The sequence below is a fragment of the Cricetulus griseus genome, chromosome 4 (genome assembly GCF_003668045.3).
Source record: "Cricetulus griseus strain 17A/GY chromosome 4, alternate assembly CriGri-PICRH-1.0, whole genome shotgun sequence".
Lineage (NCBI taxonomy): Eukaryota > Metazoa > Chordata > Mammalia > Rodentia > Cricetidae > Cricetulus > Cricetulus griseus.
The window spans coordinates 42,570,633-42,590,560 of record NC_048597.1 but is presented as its reverse complement, the minus strand read 5'-3'; the positions used below and the strand labels follow the sequence as shown (position 1 = coordinate 42,590,560).

Sequence of the window (19,928 nt, the reverse complement as noted above, 5' to 3'; positions counted from 1 at the left end):
ACAGAATTTCATGTAGCCCAAGTTGGTCTTTACCTCACTGTGTGGTTGGTAATGACCCTGAACTGAAAATCCTCCTCCCTTCACCTCCCAAGTGCTAGGATTACAAGCATGTCCCACTGGGTCTAGGTTTCCATTTTTATTCATTATAAAATCTGTTGTGAAACAACATTGATAAAAATTTTAAGAAAACAGATAATTTTACATATGCTGATTGAGCACTAATTTTTAGTATTGGATTCCAGTGTTTTATGGAGTTACTTTTCAATATTAAATTGACACCCTGTTAATAAACTGCAGTGGTAAGCCATTATGTGGTATTGGTAAGATAGATTTAATAATGATTTCTCCACTCATAAAGTATGTAAGAGTCTATGTTGATTTGAGTTGCCAGACTGTACAGCTGAACCTATGGATAATGGCATTGGTACCGGCCTGGCATGTTATTTACAGATAATGCCAAAATAAACATATTCATGCTGATAGTTTTGTTATTAACTTTTTGAATTTTTTTGCACATATTCATATGTTTAGCTTGCCTTGCCATCCTTTCTTTTGAATTATTTTCTTAAATTGTCTACTCAGGTAGACAATTACTTGGCCTGAGAGTCTGAATGTGTGGGCTGTTTTTGTGACTGTTTCATGCTGATTTTCAATGTAGGAATCAGAGTCTTCATCATTTTGCTGTGGGCTGATCTGCACCAGCAACAGTGAGGCAGCCGTAGGCATTTGTTCCATGATGACAGTAAGCTCACAAGAAGTCCCTTAGCAATGGGGTTGACACGTCATCTGTGGTTGGCCAGTGATTTAGTGATATCACTCTGAAGATGATTAATTTTCACTTAAATTTTTAAATTCTATTTTTGACATTATAATGTAAATACATCATTCCACCTTCCTTTTCTATCTTCTAGTCTTTCCCTTGTACCTTCTCTTGCTCTCTCTTAAATTCATGGACGTGTGTGTGTGTGTGTGTGTGTGTGTGTGTGTGTGTGTGTGTGTGTGTGCCTGCATGTGTGTATTTCTAAACATATTAATACAACCTGCTCAGTGCATATAATGTTATACATACATACATCCATGCATACATATATATATATATAATATATGTTGGTTTTTGATCTTTAAAAATTATTTTGTGTTGGGTGTTTTGAATGCATGTATGTCTGTGCACCATGTACATGACTGTTGTCCAGAGTCCAAAAGAGGATGTCAGATCTCAATAAACTGAAGGTATAGACAGTTATGGGGTATCATGTGAGTGCAGGAAATCTAACTCATGTTCTCTGGAAGAGTAACCTGGGCTTTTAACCCCTTAATCTTCTCTCTAGCCCTATTTTGTTTTGTTTTGAGACAATACCTCATTGCATGGCCCTTATTGGCCTTAGGGATCTGCTAGCCTCTGCCTCCTGGTAGTAGGATTAAAAGAATCCATCACAACACCCCAATCACTTAAATTTTTGTTGTTGTTATTGTATGTTTGTATTTTGAGATAGGAACTCTCTACAAAGCTCTGGCTATCCCAGAACTCACTATGTAGACCAGGTTAGTCTGGAACTCGCAGAGATCCACCTGCCTCTGCTTCCAGAGTGTTGGGATTAAAATTTAAATGACATCGTAGATATAAATCTATGTATGTATGTATGTATGTATGTATGTATGTATGTATGTATGTACTGAGCAGAGTTTCAGAATACATGTGATGCAGAGGTTTGCATTTTATCTACCACACATTAACTTAGACTTCAAAACTGTTAGTATAGTATATTAAGAGAAAAAAGGAATTAGACGTAAGTTCCAAGTGATGAGCAGAAAATGGGCTGTAACAGTTGTGTTAGTGTAATCACATTAAACTTAGGCGATGTTCTCTGAAAGAAGGAGGCATGAAAAAAAATCTCCATAGGAATTAGGGAAATGGTTCACTTGGCAAAGTGCCTGCTGCACACACATGAAACTTAGGTTCAGAGTCTTACACAGAACCTGTGTAAGAAAGCTAGTGGTGGCAGGACATGTCTGTAACCCTAACACTTGGGGGGGAGGGGGCAGGAGAAAGTGGATCTCACAGCTGTCTGGCCAGTCTGTTTTGCCAACTGGCAGTTGCCAGATTCAGTGAGATTCTCTCAAAAACAAGCAAGCAATAAATAAGGTGGAGAGTATATTTAAAGGAGGTACCCGACTTCTACTTCTGACCACCACATACATATACCCACAAACACACGTGTGCACATATACAAACACACTACACACACCACATATATACCATATGTGTGTGTGCACACCCCCACCCATCCACCCCAACATACAATCTATAAAATTTCAAAAGAAAGAAGTGAAGAGTTAGATAAAAGGGAAGATAGTGCTAAAACCGTTAAAGAATAGAAATTAAGACTTTTCTGCTGAGTTGTACTGTATTCATTAATTAACGTTGGAGTCACTTTGGGAAGTCTGGACCAGGTTCCATATCTCAAACCACTTTTGTAGACCCACCCTCCCATATCAAGTAGTACACATGTGATTTTTTCCTCTTCTAAAATGCTCAATTTGTGCAAAGCAAGTCTTTAGTAAGTCTCCTCGCTTTCTCATTGGTAATTGTTGGCAGCCTTTGGTCTCAGTTACAGAGATAATTAAAATTTAGTGTCATTTCCAAAGATGCTGCACTGACTGGGAATAGTAGACAAAGAAAATGGAAGATGACCTGCTAGTGGAGGTGTTTGCCTACATCCGGTGTCTGTGGTTCCCAAGTGTGTGATTAGTATGGATTGTCACCTGCCAGATCCCCAGCATCGTGTTTCTCTTTCAATAACCTTCATGCAAAGTCCTGTGTAGCTACCACATTTTCTTTTTTCTCACCTGGTTGTCTGTCACCTGCCCAGGGCCTTTAGCCTTGAGGCAGAAGGTGGGATGGGAATGGAAGGAGTTTCAGTTAGTATACAGATATAATTTATTCAAAAATATTTGAATCTGTGTAAATATATAAAGTAATGAAAAATGTTTCTTCCTTCTCAAATCTGCTCTCTTAGTCTCCCCCCCCTTTTTTTTTTCCGAGACAGGGTTTCTCTGTGTAGCTTTGGAGCCTATCCTGGCACTCACTCTGGAGACCAGGCTGGCCTCAAACTCACAGAGATCTGCCTGCCTCTGCCTCGAAAGTGCTGGGATTAAAGGCGTGTGCCACCAACGCCCGGCTCTTAGTCTCCCTTTTACTGTACAAATTATTCAGCAACTTGGGGTTTTCTTTTTTTTCTTTCTTTTTGTTTTTCTCTTGAGATAAAGTCTCACACTATAGCCCAGGCTGGCTTTCAACACAAGATCACCCTGTCTCAGTCTCCATAGTTGTCTTAGGGTTTTCAGTGCTGTGGTTAAATCATGACCAAAAGCAATGTGAGGAAAGGGTTTATTTCAGTGTACAGTTCCACATCACAGTCTGTTGAAAGACAGTCGTGCAGAAACTCAAGGCAGGACAGGAACCTGAAGAAAGCAGCTGAAGCAGAGGCCATGGAGGAGTGCTGCTTCCTAGCTCATTTGCCTTCTTTTTTTTTTTTTTTTTTTTTCTGTATATCTTGAATTCTTCTTCTTTTTTTTATTTAGTTCAAATTAGGAACAAGCTTGCTTCAGATGTCAGTCCCTTCTCCCTCTCCCTCCCCTCCCCCACTCATTTGCCTTCTTACATATTCCAGAAAGACCTGTTTAGGGCTAACACTACCTACAATGGCCTGTGCCCTACCGCATGGACCATCAATCAAGGAACTGCCCCACAGGCTTGCCTCTAGGCCAGTTTCATGGCAGCATTCTCTCAGCTGAGGTTCCTTCCTTTCAGGTGATTCTAGTTTGTGTCAAGTCAGGAAAACACTGACCAGCGCACAGGAGTGAGTGCTGGGTGATAGGCATATGTTACCATAGTCACCTTGGCAACTCCAGTCTTGGAGTGCGTCTCCTGTTTTTCAGTATATGTCAGTTTAGAGTAGATCTAGTTTACCATTGTTTACTCTTTAATTTTTATTTTAAGCCATCTTTTGGTTACACAAATTTGTCTTGTTCCTAGTAATGCAATTTCTGAGAGCAGTTGGTCTCTACAACATGTATGACCAAGAGTAGGTTTATGACTTTTGCCAATGTTTGCTATCTATGTTTCTGAGTAATAAGTAATGTATGTTTCAGATTTACACAACTTAAGTGAACCTTTTATTAAAATTTAATAATACCACTTACCAGCAGGTGCTTCTACTCTGTTTCAGTTTGTTAGATACCAGCCAGCCTTTCAATACTGACTACCTTCTGACTATCCCTTCTTCCTGTGTCTTGTACGATGATGTTTTCCCATCAGGGCTTTTGTTTGTTTGTTTGGCTTACCATTTACAAACAGCCAGCAACTAGACTTTTTTTTACTGTTTCTGTTGGTGCTAGCATTCCATGTAATTCACATTTACTGTGCCCTGGCTATGCTTGGGCTTACGTTTCACATGTACTGTGCCTCTTTCATAATTTTTACAATCGTCACTTATTTTAATTGTTATTTTTGTTCTGCCTTAATTTCCTATCTCCCCTTTTGTAAAAACATAGTAGATTTGTTTATTTGGTTCTCCAAAGGAGAACGCTCTCTTATCCTGTCACAAAGGTTTTCAGATGAGCTGCTCTGTTTATTATTTCAGTGCTTTGCCTTTGCATCTAATAAACATGCCTAAACTTGACATTCTATTGTCTACAACTGCAGACTTCATTTTTTATTGATGTTATTTCAAAGGTGTAGAATACTTTCACATCCCAGGCTTTTGGAATTGTCTAGGACTGTAGTTGTACATTTTTACAGTGCAACTGTAAAATTTTATCAAATCATGCATAAATAATTATTTAGGCTTAATTACATGACTTATGACTTCTTTCTGCATCCCTCTGCATCTTCCACGTCATTGTCTCCATTCTTGGGTTTATTGTTCATTTGCTGGGCTAGCCCTCAAACGATTGTTTGTTAGAAATAAACATTTGGACGTCTATTTTTCCTAAAAGTGTCCTTTTATTCTCATTACAAAATTTATTTAAATGAAAATGTTGCCTCAAAAATAGCATGCCTTAAAAGTTAGCTTTCTTTTTTTTCCACTTGGTATAAGTTTATTTGTAATTTGTAATTATCCATAAGCTAAAAAGGGAGAGGTAGTATATTATAGAGCCAATTGAGTCTGTGCTTCTAAAATTCTACACCCTCAAAGTAGTCATTTATGACACACAAAAAGTTAGCTTTCTTTAAACTTTCTGGGGCCAAGTTATTGAGGAATCTCTGGCTGATTTGATTATTGAAATCTGTCTGTCTTGTCTGTCTGTCTGTCTGTCTGTCTGTCTGTCTGTCTGTATCTCTCTCTTTGTTAAGACAATGTGTTTCTGTGTAGCCCTGGCTGGCCTGGATCTTGCTGTGTAGACTAGGCTGGCCTTCAGCTCAGAGAACCACCCGGCTCTGCCTCCTGAGTGCTGAATCCCCACTATATATAATCTGTGGGTGATATGTGTCTTATTCTTAAAACTCAGTTAATTTACACTGCTTCCATGTTCAGAAAAGATTCACATGTACCCAGTCAATCGTGTCCTGGTGCACACCCCCTTATCATGTCTGGCTTGCATCATTGCAGCACAATTTCCATTGTTGCCTGAGTCTCTCAACATCTACTCTTGGTCCTCTAAATATGTCCCATACTGACTAAATAGCCACCAGTCTAATCTTTTTCAACCTTTAAAACAAAATAAAAGAAAATATCTTCTATGGCTTCCCATCATACTCTGAGAGAAAGCTAGATTGTTCTGTAGCTGGCTGCAAAATCTGGATGCCCCAATCTGTCAGGCCAGCCCCAAACCCTAGGCTCTCAGGCCTCACTAACAGTCTTCTGTGGGTTCCACCAGGAATCTAATATGTGTGCTCACTCTGACAACCAGATTTTATGTCTTCATTTTTCAACAAACTATTCCTCGACCTAATGGTCTGGCCTGCTAGTAGAGACATTAGGGTTAGTTGGATGTCTAGGAGCTGTTGGTTGCCTAATGCTATATAATTTGTTCTATGTATAGTGATAGACAGGATCAGAAAATGGGGTTACCAGATCATTAAATCCCAGTCTGTGTGCACAAGTTGAGACTCAAGTTTATGTGCCCGTAGGTGGTTTGGGAGAGCTATTGATCTGGTGACAGGTTGCCTGTAGTTCTAAACGTCTGTGTTCTTCTGTCTAAAACAAAGCTGCACAGCATCTGGTTCATATGAATGTCGTGGAGAAAAAAAAAACAAAAACAAAAAACACAGCACCTGATGTGTGGAAAATCCCAGTGCCTTTTACTTCCAGTCTTGAAATGCACTCCCCCCTCCCCCCAATATCCTGAACTGCTTTCAGACATTTGCTATAACGAGCTTAGTTTTTACACTAGGAAATTAAGCTAGTGTTTGGTACATGGCAGGCAACAGATGAATTATTTAAGTGATTAATGGGAATTCCATTGTCTGGATAGTTCTCTAAGGACATGGTAGACACTAAGGAAAGCAGGCAGGAGTCTTAGTGGGAGCTGCCTTCTGCCCCTGAAGATCACTGGGGCTCTTTATCAGAATGTGAGAGGAACTTTGTTACCATTGCAGTCTCTTCCATTTCAGACTCTGAAGATCTGATCACCTCTAAGACATCTTTCCTAGTGTTTGCTTGGATTGCATGATCCATGGCAGCCATTTACATGTGGGTTTCTTGTACAGATACTACCTTCATTGACTTAGTATCTTGTAGACATCATTAAATTAAGTGTCCCAAATAGGTAGGACACTGGCTGAAAGAACTGATCCTAAGAGGAGAATTAAAAAAAAAAATGCTTGTGGGATTGACTGTCTTGGATAAAGGCCTGTCTCATCCTTAGAGCTCACCATGGCTGAGGCTCTCAGGCAACTGAAGAACTCCATCCAAACACCAGCTTCCAGAATGATGACATAATGCTGAGAAATAGAGTGTTTTCTGCCATGTTTTGAAATTAGGTGCCAAAAAATTGCCAACAGTTTTTAAATTGACAGTAATTGGGCAGTGTTCCATATTGACGCTAGTTTACATCTTCACCAGGCTAGCTGGAACAGGTCAAAGCTCCAGCTCCAGATTGTTCTAAAATGCTGCCCGCCACCCTGTGGTGATCTCAAAAGAAGCACTTTTCATTACCCCATGGAGCTAGGTCTTTCTTTGAAACTGCCTCTTGTGGTAGACATTTCTCTTAGGCACAATCTACCCTAACATTACATTCATTACATTAAACACAATTTTGGTTGTGATATATAACTATTTTATACATAACAGACGGCAGCTCTGAGGTATTATCAGAAGACTTAGTATTGTGCCTGGAATTCAGAACCCATGTCCCAGCCATGGACTGTGTGAGGTGTCTTAGTCTATTTTCTGTTTTGCTATAGCAGAATACATATAGCAGAATACACAAGCTGCCTTGTTTATTTGGAATAGGTTTACTTAACTCAGGGTTTTAGAAGTTGGGAGATCTAAGATCATGGGCCCATATCTGGTAAAGGCCTTCTTTCTGTTGGGATCTTTCTACTGTGTCCCTAAGCGTCAGATGATACCACATAGTGAAAGAGACAGATCCAAAAGTGTTTCTATAACAGACCAACTCTAGAGACAGCCATTAGCCTGTTAAGCCATTCATATCTGAATATATGAATGGATTTATGATGACCTAGTTGTTTCTTGTAGATCCCATGGTTTTGCACTTCTTAATGCCACCCAATGAACTTTAAATTTTAATGTGAGTTTTTCTGGGTCCATTCATACGATAGCATAGGCGTAGCTCAGTTGATAGCCTGAAAAGGGAATCTGTTGTCTGGTTTCCTTTGTGGCTGTATGTAGGGATTAGCTTTCTCAGCTAACGTTCTATTTCTAAACACTTTCGAGTCCGTTCTCCCTCTCTCACGTTCCTCTCCTTTACTTATCATCTGCCAACTAGGTCTACCAGGTATTGACTTCCAAACTTCATAGAGGGAAGGCGTCTGGAAGAAGCCTTAAAGAGCCCATGTTCTCAAACTCTGCTCCCAGGGGATCTGAATCAGTGGATAAATATAAAGGCAAGACCTGGCTGCAGCACCTCAGCCTAACATCCGGTGCCTGTCTCCTGTTCTTATTACTGCTGGGCAGCTATACTATGCCAGCAGAAGCCAAATCTCAGACAGACTCAAGTCTAAAAAAGAAATTATTTTCAAGAGAAAAGAACATTGATTCTAATCTGCCCCTCCTCCGCTGTATTCCTCAGACTCTGTGGCAGGTTCAGCCTTAAAGTAGCCTCCTCTTTACTCCTGTTTGTCACATGACTGTGTGGGGAGGGCTGGAGATGGGGAGAGTGGCCCTCTTTAGTTTCTTATCAGAGTCAATTAAATAGAAAATGAAGAAAGGAAAATGAACAGTGATAGAGATACGGACTCCCCTGGCAAAGCCTGAGGAGACAGAAAGCAAGGGCATTTGTGCAGAAATGAGACAAGAAAAGCCCTTGAAGATATGTGCAAAGCGGGTCCTTACAGAGAGTAACAAAGCCGTCCTTTATCTTCTGAAGGTATCCTGACTACTGGGTGTTTGTATGCCAGCCCCTCAGGTGCATGGATTTATTTGTAATTTTATAGCATCACCACTGAAGATAATCTTCCACGAAAAGACCTCATGACAGAGGGAATGCTCTGCTACCCATTCTGAACTAAACAAGAGAAATCATGAGTGATCATTCATACAACCAACATTTATTTAATGGATGAGGTCACCAGACTCATGGAATTTACAGCCTGATGGAGAGGCAAATACACACAGGTAGTGACAATTCTAAGTGTCAGTTGCTGTGACAGGAAGTGCAAAGGAGAGGGTCTTACGACTCTGGAGGGAAGGAAGGACTTCAGAGGAGGTAAGATTTCAAGGATGCATCTTGAGAGATCCAAAGGAGCTAGCTAAGAGTGAACAAAAACGGCATATGCCCTGGGCTGGAGATGAGATGGTGTGAGTCACGTTTGAGAACTGAGAGTAGTTCCAAAGGGCTATCCAAGCTGGGAAGAGGTGAGGCTACAGGGTTAACTGGCCCAGAACATGAAAATCTTCGCATCCTGTATTTAGCCCTGTTTTCTTTATACTGCAGACTGCAAACATTAGAAGTATCACTGTTCTGCTAGACACAAACAGGAACTGAAGAAAATATGAGAGTAGAAAAGAGATAAAGCTGCACTGATCCTTGGAAGAGCTGCCTAGTAAGGTGGGCCCACGGCTGGCTTTTGGTAACTCAAGTTCCCAACACTGAATGAAACCTTTCATTGAACTGATGACGTTGCCTTGTTCCAGCTAGACTGTGCAAACAAATGGACTTGCTGGTCAGTTTTAACTGCCCACTTGTCACAAACTATAATCACCCAGGAAGAGTCTTAATTTCGAATTATCTATATCTGGTTGGCCTATGTACATCTCTGGGGAGAAGTGTCTTGATTGATAGTTGACGTAGGGTGATCTAGCTCATTGCGGGCAGCACCATTTTCTAGGCAGATAGTCCTGAAGCATATGAGAGAGGAAGCAGGCAAGCAAAGATTCATGCATTATATTCTCACTCTGATCTTGACACTGGATGCAAAGCTTTAAGTCCCTGCCATGACTTCCCTGAAATAATAAAGTAACCTGAAATTATAAGCCTCAAAACGTCTGTCTTCCCTAAGTTGCTTTTTGATCAGGATCTTTCTCACAGCAACAGAAATGAAACGTGGGTAATGACTTACACCAAAAACCTGCTTTCCTCTGGCCTCTGGAACTTGGACACACCATAGGTAGCAGGTGCTCATACTACTAGGTCCCTACAAACCCAGACCTTGTATGCTGAGTTGTTGAGGAATTTCCCTCAGATGGGACACATGAATGTGTGCTGCATTCTCCTAGCCAGGGACAGTGGTGGTGTGTGGACCTTCACGAAAGGGAGGTGTTGGGCTTTGGACACTGTATTCCCAGAATGCTCATGTATTGCATCATTGGTTTCCAATACAAAGCAGTATTTTGGGAGGTTGTGGAAGCTCTAGGAAATGAAGCCTCACTGGAGGAAGTAGGTCATTATGAAGGGGCTCTTGGAGGTGTGTTATCTACGCCTTGTCCTGTTGAGCTCTCTGCTGCCTGATCAGCCATGAAGTGAAAAGCCACACGTTCCTGCCACCATGTTGCTCTTTTCTAAGTGTTTGTGGCCAAGTGATCATGGAGTGACATCTCTGGAATCAGGAGCCCAAATAAATCCTTCCTCCTTTAAGTTATTTCTGTCAGATATCTGGTCATCGAAACGAAGAAATGATGTAAATGAAAAAAATGTGAGAAAGCTGTCCAATGGATCACTCCAGACTTTCCTCTCAGCACCGACGGTCTCCTCATTACAGATCTGTGATAAATCTTAGTCATGAGTCCTTCCTGTGGGTTGTCTCACAGATAGGAGGTCTTGAAGACCCCTGACAGGCATGGCATGGGTATTTAGCTGTGAATATTTATTGAGTTAGTAAATGCAGCATTAACAGGTAGAAGTGTTATCTAGGCATAGAGCACATCTGTAATCCCAGTCCTAAAGAGGAGCAGGCAAGAAGATTACAGAACCAAAGTGGTCCTGAGGACTGGAATGGTGGTGTACACACTTAATCCTAGCACCTGGGAGGTAGATGCAGGAGGATGTCTGTGGGTTTGAGGAGGGCCAGATCTACAGAGCAAGTGCCAGGACCATATAGAGATTCTGTCAAAAAAAAAAAAAGTCATCCTGGGCCTCAAAATGAACAGAAGTATTACTGTTCACATGCATTGTTCATATATATACGAACAGTGTGTGTGTGTGTGTGTGTGTGTGTGTGTGTGTGTGTGTGTGTGTGTGTGCGCGTGTGTGTGTGTAGAAAGTGAGGGGTATCTGTATATACCAGAACTTGTTTAATTACTTTGAATTCTCACCATACTTCTCTAATTCACAAAATCTGTTCTAAATGATGCTGCTGTTTTTGCTATACTGGGGATTGAACTAAGGACTTTGTGCATGCACTCTATCAGTGATCGACATCCACAATCTCTCTGAATCACTCTTGGCTTTAACCTTCAAATGACAACCATGTGACCCTTTTGAGAAGTGTACAAATAAGGACTCCCCAGCTTCTGGACAATTTCAAATCACACAGAAAGGATTTCAACAATGGCAGGATACCTTGGAATGTTTATAGAATCACAAGAACTACTGCTTTTCTTGACTAAGTGAAGAGCTACTTAATTATCTAACCCCTCGGGAACTACATGAAATTGCATTATCATAGTGCAATACTATGATGCAGATAGCTTCTCTCATTACATTAAAAGTGCATTAGTGATGACATATATGCATGAAAATAAATAAAGCCATGAAATAAAGAAAGCCATTGCTTCATATGCTAACTTAAAAATAAATTAAAAAGTGCATTGATATTTATGGCATAACAGCCACATACTAGGTACTTTGACATAACTCATGTCAGAAAATTTGAACAATTGAAAGAAATTCCTTATCTTCTATTGAGGTTCAGATGGCGTCCAAAGGAAATTATATTTTACCAGAAAAACCTTGGGTTACTTAGGGCTTAACCTTCAGTTTCCAGAGTCCCTTGGAGTTCTGCCCTTGGACCGAGAACCTGCTGAGCAGGTCCTTCACATAGACTCATAGCTCCATCTCATCATCTCTGCCTCTGTCTGGACCAGGGAGAATGGCTCCTTGTTCTCTCTTTAACCTTGGAGCATTTTCTGTGGTTTAGAAGCACAGAACGCCACCCCTTAACCTTGGCTCAGTTTGCTTTTGTCCTGCGTTTCTTGTCTAATTGGAGAATATTTACAGCTCACAAGTAGAGTCTAATATTTAAGGTCTTCTAACAGGCACAGCTGCTTCCCAGCAGCATGCAGTTTACCACGGGAGATTTCCTCATGCTGCTGGTACTGTTTTTTGCTCTTGCTTTGTTATCTTTTATCCTTTATTTTTCTATTCCCCTTCTTTCACCCATAATGTTAGAGCCTCCTCTCATCTGACCATAAGTACTTACTCTAATACTTGTTGTACACGGGGAGTTCAGTTTTCTATGTCCCTTTCATAATTCTGAAAGCAAACAAGGTATTTTTTCATTGTATTTCTCTGTTCACAATTGCTTAGCAGAAATTCTTTTTGTTCGTGTGAGCCTACAATCTCATATGTTTAAGAAGGAAGATTACATTGTTTATTTTCTTGATTTTGTTCTTCTGGGTCACTTGCTGGGTCAGTTAAAGTATGTTTTATGTCGTCTTAGAATTGGTTAGTTGCCAACAAATTTTAGTTTTAAGCAAAGCATGTTATCTGTGTTTGTCTTCTGTTCAGGGACTTAATGTAATGAGTGTTTTAAGATTTGCTGGTGTTGGCAGCATCATTAGTTTTAGAGCAAAGCTTCTAAGAGCATTACAGGTTATATGAATGAGAATGAGCCCCATAGGCTCATATGTCTGAATATGTGGTGCCCAGTTAGTAGAGCTGTTTGGGAAGGAGAAGGAGGTGTGGCCTTGTTGGAGGAGCTGTGTCACTGGGGCTGTGGACTTTGAGGTTTCAAAAGCCCAGGGCATTCCCAGGTAGCTTTCTCTGCTTTTTGTTTGTGGTTTGAGATGTAAGCTCTTAGCTGTTACTCCAGCCAGCATGCCTGCTGCTTGGTGCCACACTGTCCTGCTATCATGGACCCTTATCCCCCTGTAACCTCTTCCTTACATAAGTTGCCTTAGTCATAGTGATTTACCACAGCAACCGAGAAATAACTAAGACAGAGATTAGTAGTAGAACATTTGGTTATTTTTCCTTCTAGAGAGAAGTGTGCCCTCTACCTTGTGACCTTTGGCATTCTCTGTTTCAGACTTCCAGAGAGACGGTCTTTCAGAGCCTACACAGCTGTTCTGTATTTTGATCCTCGGATGAGAATATTTATTCAAGCCAAAAGAGTTCAGACAAAGCATCTATGTTATTCTCTTTACAAACCCAGGTAACACACTTCCTTTTGATTATTTTGGAGTTTTTACATATAAAATTGATAAAACTCCTAACGTTCTCAAGATGGAATCACTGGTGGAGGGTAAGCATTTTACATTGCTCCCAGGGAAGATTGAAAACTGCAGGGAACATGCTAAGCATGGTAAGGACCCTTAACAGGAATTGCTTGTTCACTGTAGTGTGTTAGTTGTAATTGTTTCCATGCAGAGAACACAGTTGGGTGTGTTTTGTGTTTACATAGTATATTTGAACTATTAATCTTCATACTGCATTGTTATATACAATGATGTTCTCAGGATGGGTTTATATGATAGTGATACCACAGGAGTTTTACCACTTAATGGTGACACAAGTGTTCTGTTGTAAGTACACTCTGTGACTCATGACACAGTTCCCAGACCAGTATACAGTATCCCTATCATTAAGCCATGCATGACTTACATTTATGCATAGTATACACATAGAATGATCAGACAAAAAATACCTGATACATTTATAATATTTATACATATTAATTTTTCATTTTAATTATTTTTATCTTATTATTTTATGTGTGTGGGTAGTTTGCCTGCATGTATGAATATGAACCACTTGTAGGACCCACTGGGGTCAGAAGAGGACATTGGATCCCTAGAACTGGAGTTAGAGGCAGTTGTGAGATGCCACGTGGGTGCTGGGAATTGAACCAGAGACCTCTGGAAGAGCAGCCTGTGCTCTTAACCCCTTAGCCATTTCTCCAGCCCCTTATTTGATATATTTTAATGTAAAAACTAAGCTTGAATTTTCATGATATGGAATCAGTCTTGCCCAACTATTCATGCAGTCACCATGGTCTTTTCTTACTTTTTCTGTGTTTTCTAGGTGGTGGTTAAGTTAATTCGTACAAGAGATTAACATTATCTGGGAGTCAGACTGGAGTGGTACAAAGGAAGAGTAATCCTCACTTAAGAGGTTTACCATCCACTGGGAGAAGCAATGCTTGCATGCAGGCTAAATATGTACTTTTTACCTATATTATTTTCTGCAGTGATTCTTTAGGGTTTTGTTTTGTTTTAAATCATCATTGATATTAGAGATACACACAAAACACAACATTCTGTTTTTTTTTCTAATCCAAATTTGGTACTCCTTCCCCTATATCCCATTAACTTTTGATAAAAGACCTTCACCATCTATTATGTTGTCATGGTGTCATGAAAAATCAGCTTCTAGCCTGGGGCTTTAAAATTCCTCACAGAGATGTGATATTAAAAATACGATCACTTTGATGATTCTGTGCCCTTACTCAACACCAGCGGATTCCTCACAGGCTTTAATTTTGATTTCTGTTTATACTGAAGATCATCTTTTGAAAGTAATGTGTGCACAGGCTGAGAGCTCGTCAGGCTGTTCATTCCCTGGTAAATATCAGACAGTGTTTCCTTTTCATCAGCCTCATTCTTGTGGTAGGTACCAAGTGTCTCCTGGATCAATCAACTAGTCTTTTCAAATTATTCCTCTTAGTGAGTGTGGTCAAGAAAAATGTTCAAACCATTGGAAAATGGATTTGTTTCCATTTTCCGAGGAAATTTTAGCAAGCAAAGTTTTACAACCTGAATTACTTTTGTGTAACAGTTGCCGTTCCCACCCTAGAATGTTTGCCTTTACCTTCTGGAGTGACATTCTTAGCTCTGTACTGCCAGGAAGCAGGCATTTGCAAATGTGTGTGTGTGTGTCTGTGCCACTTGTTTCTTTTCTTCATCATACTCTCTGCAATATTTTCATTAGTAACTTAATTAAAAAGCCAAGAGTGAATGCTTCTTCTGTTCATAGTTGACTCTGGCCTAGTGGAGATCCTTCATAAAAGCAATACCAGAAACAAGGTGTGAAGGGTTGAAGTTCAGTGAGCAAGCATGAGGTAATTAACTGACAGGTCAACTTTTAGATTTTTAAAACTCTACTGTACAAACATAGACCTGATAGTGATTTACATGAAATAGTGCATTGATGCTGTAATCGGCCCATAATATTGGTTTTAATTCATATCTAAGTGTGCTTATGGAACTTAGTTGTAGAACAGTCAACCATGCCTACAGGAAGATGCCCAGAGTCAGATCCTTTTGGAGGGACACATGCCACTGAGATATATCTCTTTCATGGAGAATAGCTATCTGGAAGAGACCATTGATAGGCCTGCAGATGGAGGGGAGAACACTGCTGCGTGCGAACATGAAAGGCTGCCATGCCATTGATAGAATTATGGGATGCAGACCTGGGACGGCTGAATAGAAAACAGAGCTAGTCCAGCATGTCATTGTTAGGCTGTTTTCACAGCGAAGGGACACACATCTGACCTTTCCCCATCGCTGCTTGTACAAGGGTATTCTGTGAATCAAGTCGGGGGAGCCCTTACAGCTGCCTTGCCTTCTCCTCACCCTTGATGTGTGGGACGTGGTGGGTGTTTGTTAGAACAACCCTGAACACTGAGCTAGGAGGCCTGACCCAGGGCCTGCACACATCCTGTGGCCTCAGATGAGGGACTAAGAGCTAGGGGGATACTAAGAGCTAGGGGGAGTGCTTTCCCTGTCATCCATCGTGTGCTTTAGTCCAGCTCTTTTCCCTAGAGACTTCATTAGCACGGAGTGGAGGGAAGCATAAAGAAGTACTGGCGTGCTGGAGGCTTCCATCTCTGGAATGGAGATTCGAATGACAGACAATTCACTAGTCTATGAGAAATGACAGATTTGTCACCTCAGAAATTTAGAAATGCACGCACAGAGTGTGTTTAAGCTGTCACAAACAGTTCTAAAGTTGCTGTTGTAGACCCGTATGCAGATAGTCTGGGATCAGGTTGTTTCACTGAGCTTTCTGTCTGTCACTGTAAATTAAGCACTAATGCAGGGTTGCTACCTCTAATGCCACCTTTACTTTGTAAAAAAAAAAAAAACTGCTTGAATAGTTTAATTCACATTCTTTGAAAAAATTGCTTCATTGTTTAAACAATATCCCCTTAATTTCATTTTGATTCTTAAATATAATCTGACCCAAAATGAATGATTCAAACCAGATAAAGTGCATGATTAGAACCTGATTTTTAAAAGCAAATGATAATTTCAGGATACGGTCACCAATAATTGTATGCCTTCAAACTTAGGTTTGCTGTTCTCCGAGTATAGTAGAGACTAATTTGGACTACACCAAGGGTTATGATTTGAATGAGCAACATTCAGTATAAAAGAGAAATCAAAGGAACAGACTGATTATAACTTCACTTAGATTTTAGAGTTGTTTCTTCTCTGTGGCCAATCTTAGCTTCTCTCAAAATGGACATGGAAGTTAGTAATGAGAGCTACAAGTTAGATCTTAGGATAAATGCCCATTGACGCACTGGAGTGCAAGAATACAGGATGCCATTTGGTTTTGCTGTTGCTGTGTGTTTTGTTTCTATTGTGCTAGAGCGAGAGCCCAGGGCCTGGGGTAGTCTAAGGAAGAATTCTCCCCCTGAGCCACACAGCCAGTCTGTCTTAGTTAGGGTTTCTGTTGCTGTGAAAAAAACAGAATAAAACACCACCAAAAAACAACAAAAAGCAAAGCAAAGCAAAACAAAACCAAACAAAAACAAAAGACCTCCGCCTTGACCAAAGGCAAATTGGGAAGGAAAGGGATTGTTTCATTTATAAATCCAGGGAGCCATCCATCACTGGGGGAAATCAGGACAGGAACTGGAACTCAAACAGGGCAGGAACCTGGAGGCAGGAACTGAACTGATGTAGAAGCCATGGAGGGGTGCTGTTACTGCCAAGTTCTTCATGGCTTGCTCAGTCTGCTTTCTTACAGTACCCAGGATTACCAACCCAAGTGTGGCACCACCCACATGGGCTGAGCCCTCCTACGTCAACCACTAATTAAGCAAATGCCTGTAGGCCAGCTTGCCCAGTCTTCAGGAGGCATTTTCTCCCTGAAGTTTCCCCTCTCAGATTACCTTTTAGCAAGGTGACAAAACACTAGCAAGCATATAGCCCAAACATTTAGTTACTTTAAAAATATTTGCTTTTTCATGTTATTTCCTCATCAAGTTTTACAGATTTTTCACATTATGAGAAGAAAAGCAATTTATTTTTTAATCCCCAATTATTTGTAATGTTAGTGGATTTCATTAGGACGTCTTCATACATGAACACCACATAGTTGAGTCTCATTGCTTTCTCTTGTTCTCTGTTAATCCTCCTTCTCTTCCTAAGCAGCCGCTCCTACCTCTGTGTGTGTGTGTGTGTGTGTGTGTGTGTGTGTGTGTGTGTGTGTGTGTGCGTGCAGATGTGCTTGTGTGTGTGAGTGAATTTCACTAGGGTAATTTACAGGACCATGTGTGGGAACTTGTTTATACCACTGTCAAAAATGTATTTCCTGTCCTAGTTTTCTCTGTTACTGCTGTGACAAACACCATCACCACAGGGAAGAAAGGGTTTGTTTCACTCATACTTCTAGTGCACCATGAAGGGAAGTCAGTGCAGGAACTGAAGGCAGGAACCTGGATACAGGAACTGAAGCAGAGCCAAGGAGGAAGGCTGCTTACTGGCTTGCTCCACCTGCTTTCTTATACTAACCAGGACCACTGCCTAGGGGCGACACCACCCACAGTGTGTTGAGCCCTCCCACATCAGTCACTAGTCTGGAATACATACCACAGACACGATCACTCCTTCATCAGCCATTATCTGTGTATAAATCCTCAAGGAGGGGTGTGTCCCCATGAGCCCCTCCTACTTCCTTGGAGTAGGAGGGGCACACTTCCAGTGTGCCTATGGGTCTGATCAGCATTTAGCCACTGTTGCTTGCATTCAAGAGTGCAGCAGCCGTGTCATGCTCAGTAGTTAACCATTTACCCTTTTCCTCCGCTCTATTTCTTGTGTACTTAACACTCTTTCTGATTCTTCTGCACTGTTCCCCGAGTTGTGGAGATAGGATTATAGAGGGGCTATTTGTGTCTTGTCATTCAAAGTTATTTATTCTTTGTGCTTTGACAAGTTATGAGTTTATGTGGTCTCTGCTGACCACTGCAGAAAAGCTTCTCTGGGTAAGGAAGACAGTAGCACTATTCTGTGAGCATAAACATAGCTATTTAGAAGACAGTTTGACAGGCACTTCGTGTTCATTTAGCAAAACAAAAATATCAGGTCCCCCATTAGGGCCTCTGACTGCCCCAAGCTGTAGGCTTTTGGCCAGGTTTATGCTACTGGATGTGTATTCTCTACCATGGAGCCGTCATCAAATCCAGTAAGAAAGCAGTTAGTTACTCCCATAACAGAGTCACCGCTGTGGCACAAGGGCTCATCTTGTTTGGCTGGAGTCCACAGCTGTGTGACTATTGGTGATCATTTTTCCCAGAAGCCTGCTTAACACCTTCTAGCACAGTGAAGGCTAGCCAGAAGGGAGGAAGCTTCCAGACCAGTTCCAGCTTGCTTTCTTGATGTCCTGTAACTAAAACATGTGTCATCTTTAGCAATAGGGTCTAAGCAACTTGTTTATGTAGGAAACCAACAGCAGGAGCAATTGCCTATAATTCTTTTGGGGGCCTCTGGAGCCTCCTTGATCAACAGCTGTTGGGAAGGTGCCCCTCAACTTTAATCTTACCCCTGTTTTGTTTTCCTTGAGTTCTTAAATACATAGGCATATACGTATGTTGCTTTTTCCTTGATTACTCCAGAATCTGCTTGCTGTTCTGAAATAATTGACCTTAAAATGGGATTCTTCATCCATACAGCAGAAAGTGGGGCTTTAAGTAGGTCAAATGAGTTTTTATATGTTTTTATAAACATGTCAGGCAGAGATAATTGCTTGGGAACTGGAAGAAGTCTTTTATCCAGTGTCAATGATGATTCGAGTGAGAGGGCTATGTATATTAACCAGAGACTTTGACAATGGAGCAGTTGGGTGATCTTGTCTTCCCTTTTTGAGAGCTCTGTGTAAGTGGATACATGTGTGGGAAGGGATTTTATCTCATTCTTGACTCGTAGTTTCCTGACTATGAATTTTCCTGAAGTAAAATCAGCGCGCATTAAAAGGCAAATGATTTTTCATATAAAATATAAAGTCTGCTGCTAATGCACCAGCTGGATGGAACTTACTCAGTGAATGTTTCTTTCTTAACAATTGCATATCTCTGGAGTATATAGTCTTACTGAAGAATATTCTCTTATTAATGTACTTTAAAATGATAATCTGACTTGATTAAGTTCTGTTCTTCTTTCCAGAAAGTACCAGTATGCTACATCTTCTTTCAAAGGGAAGTTTAAAACTGAAGTTAAGGAGGCAGAAGAAGCAGTAAAAATGGGTATATTGGTTTCTACATCCAAATCATTATGGTTCACCCACTTAGCAAATGTTAAGTGAGCACTTATTCTCAGGAAAACACTGCTCTAGGCATTGTGGGTACTGTCAATGTCAGTCAAATGTAGCTCTCATCTCTAGAACTTAAAGTGCACTCTATATCTCTGGTTTAATTATGATATAATTTAGTATCCTTTTCACATTTACCTGCCATATTTTGTGTGTGTGTGTGTGTGCGTGTGTGTGTGTGTGTGTGTGTGTGTGTGTGTGTGTGTGTGTAGGTCAGAGAACAAGTTTCAGGAGTCAGTTCTTTCTTCCATGATGTAGGTTCAGGGATCTAACTCAGAGTGTCTAGCTTGGTGGCAGGAACCTTTGCCTGCTAGGCCATCTCACTGAACTGTAATTTATCATCTTTTTTTGGTACAAATCCTAGCCTTTGTTTTTTTGCCATTTTTAATTGAGCTATACATAATTTATGATAATTTATGATAAAGTATGATCACTGTGCTAGATAGGGTTCCTGTTCCTATGATGAAACACCAAAAGAAACTCTGGGAAGAAAGGGTTTATTTTATCTACTTTTCTGTATAAGAGTTGATCAACAAAATCGATGAGGG

General features: G+C 40.7%; 1 protein-coding gene across 1 annotated transcript in view; it reads left to right on the top strand.

Annotated features, from left to right (window-relative positions):
- Positions 1 to 19,928, top strand: part of Morc1 (MORC family CW-type zinc finger 1) — a 160,114-nt gene that overhangs the window by 33,297 nt on the left and 106,889 nt on the right. Inside the window, exons 9-10 of the mRNA XM_027413258.1 lie at positions 12,872 to 12,997; positions 19,236 to 19,315. Of these exons, the coding sequence (XP_027269059.1) occupies positions 12,872 to 12,997; positions 19,236 to 19,315 (206 nt within the window). The remainder of the gene's footprint in view (positions 1 to 12,871; positions 12,998 to 19,235; positions 19,316 to 19,928) is intronic.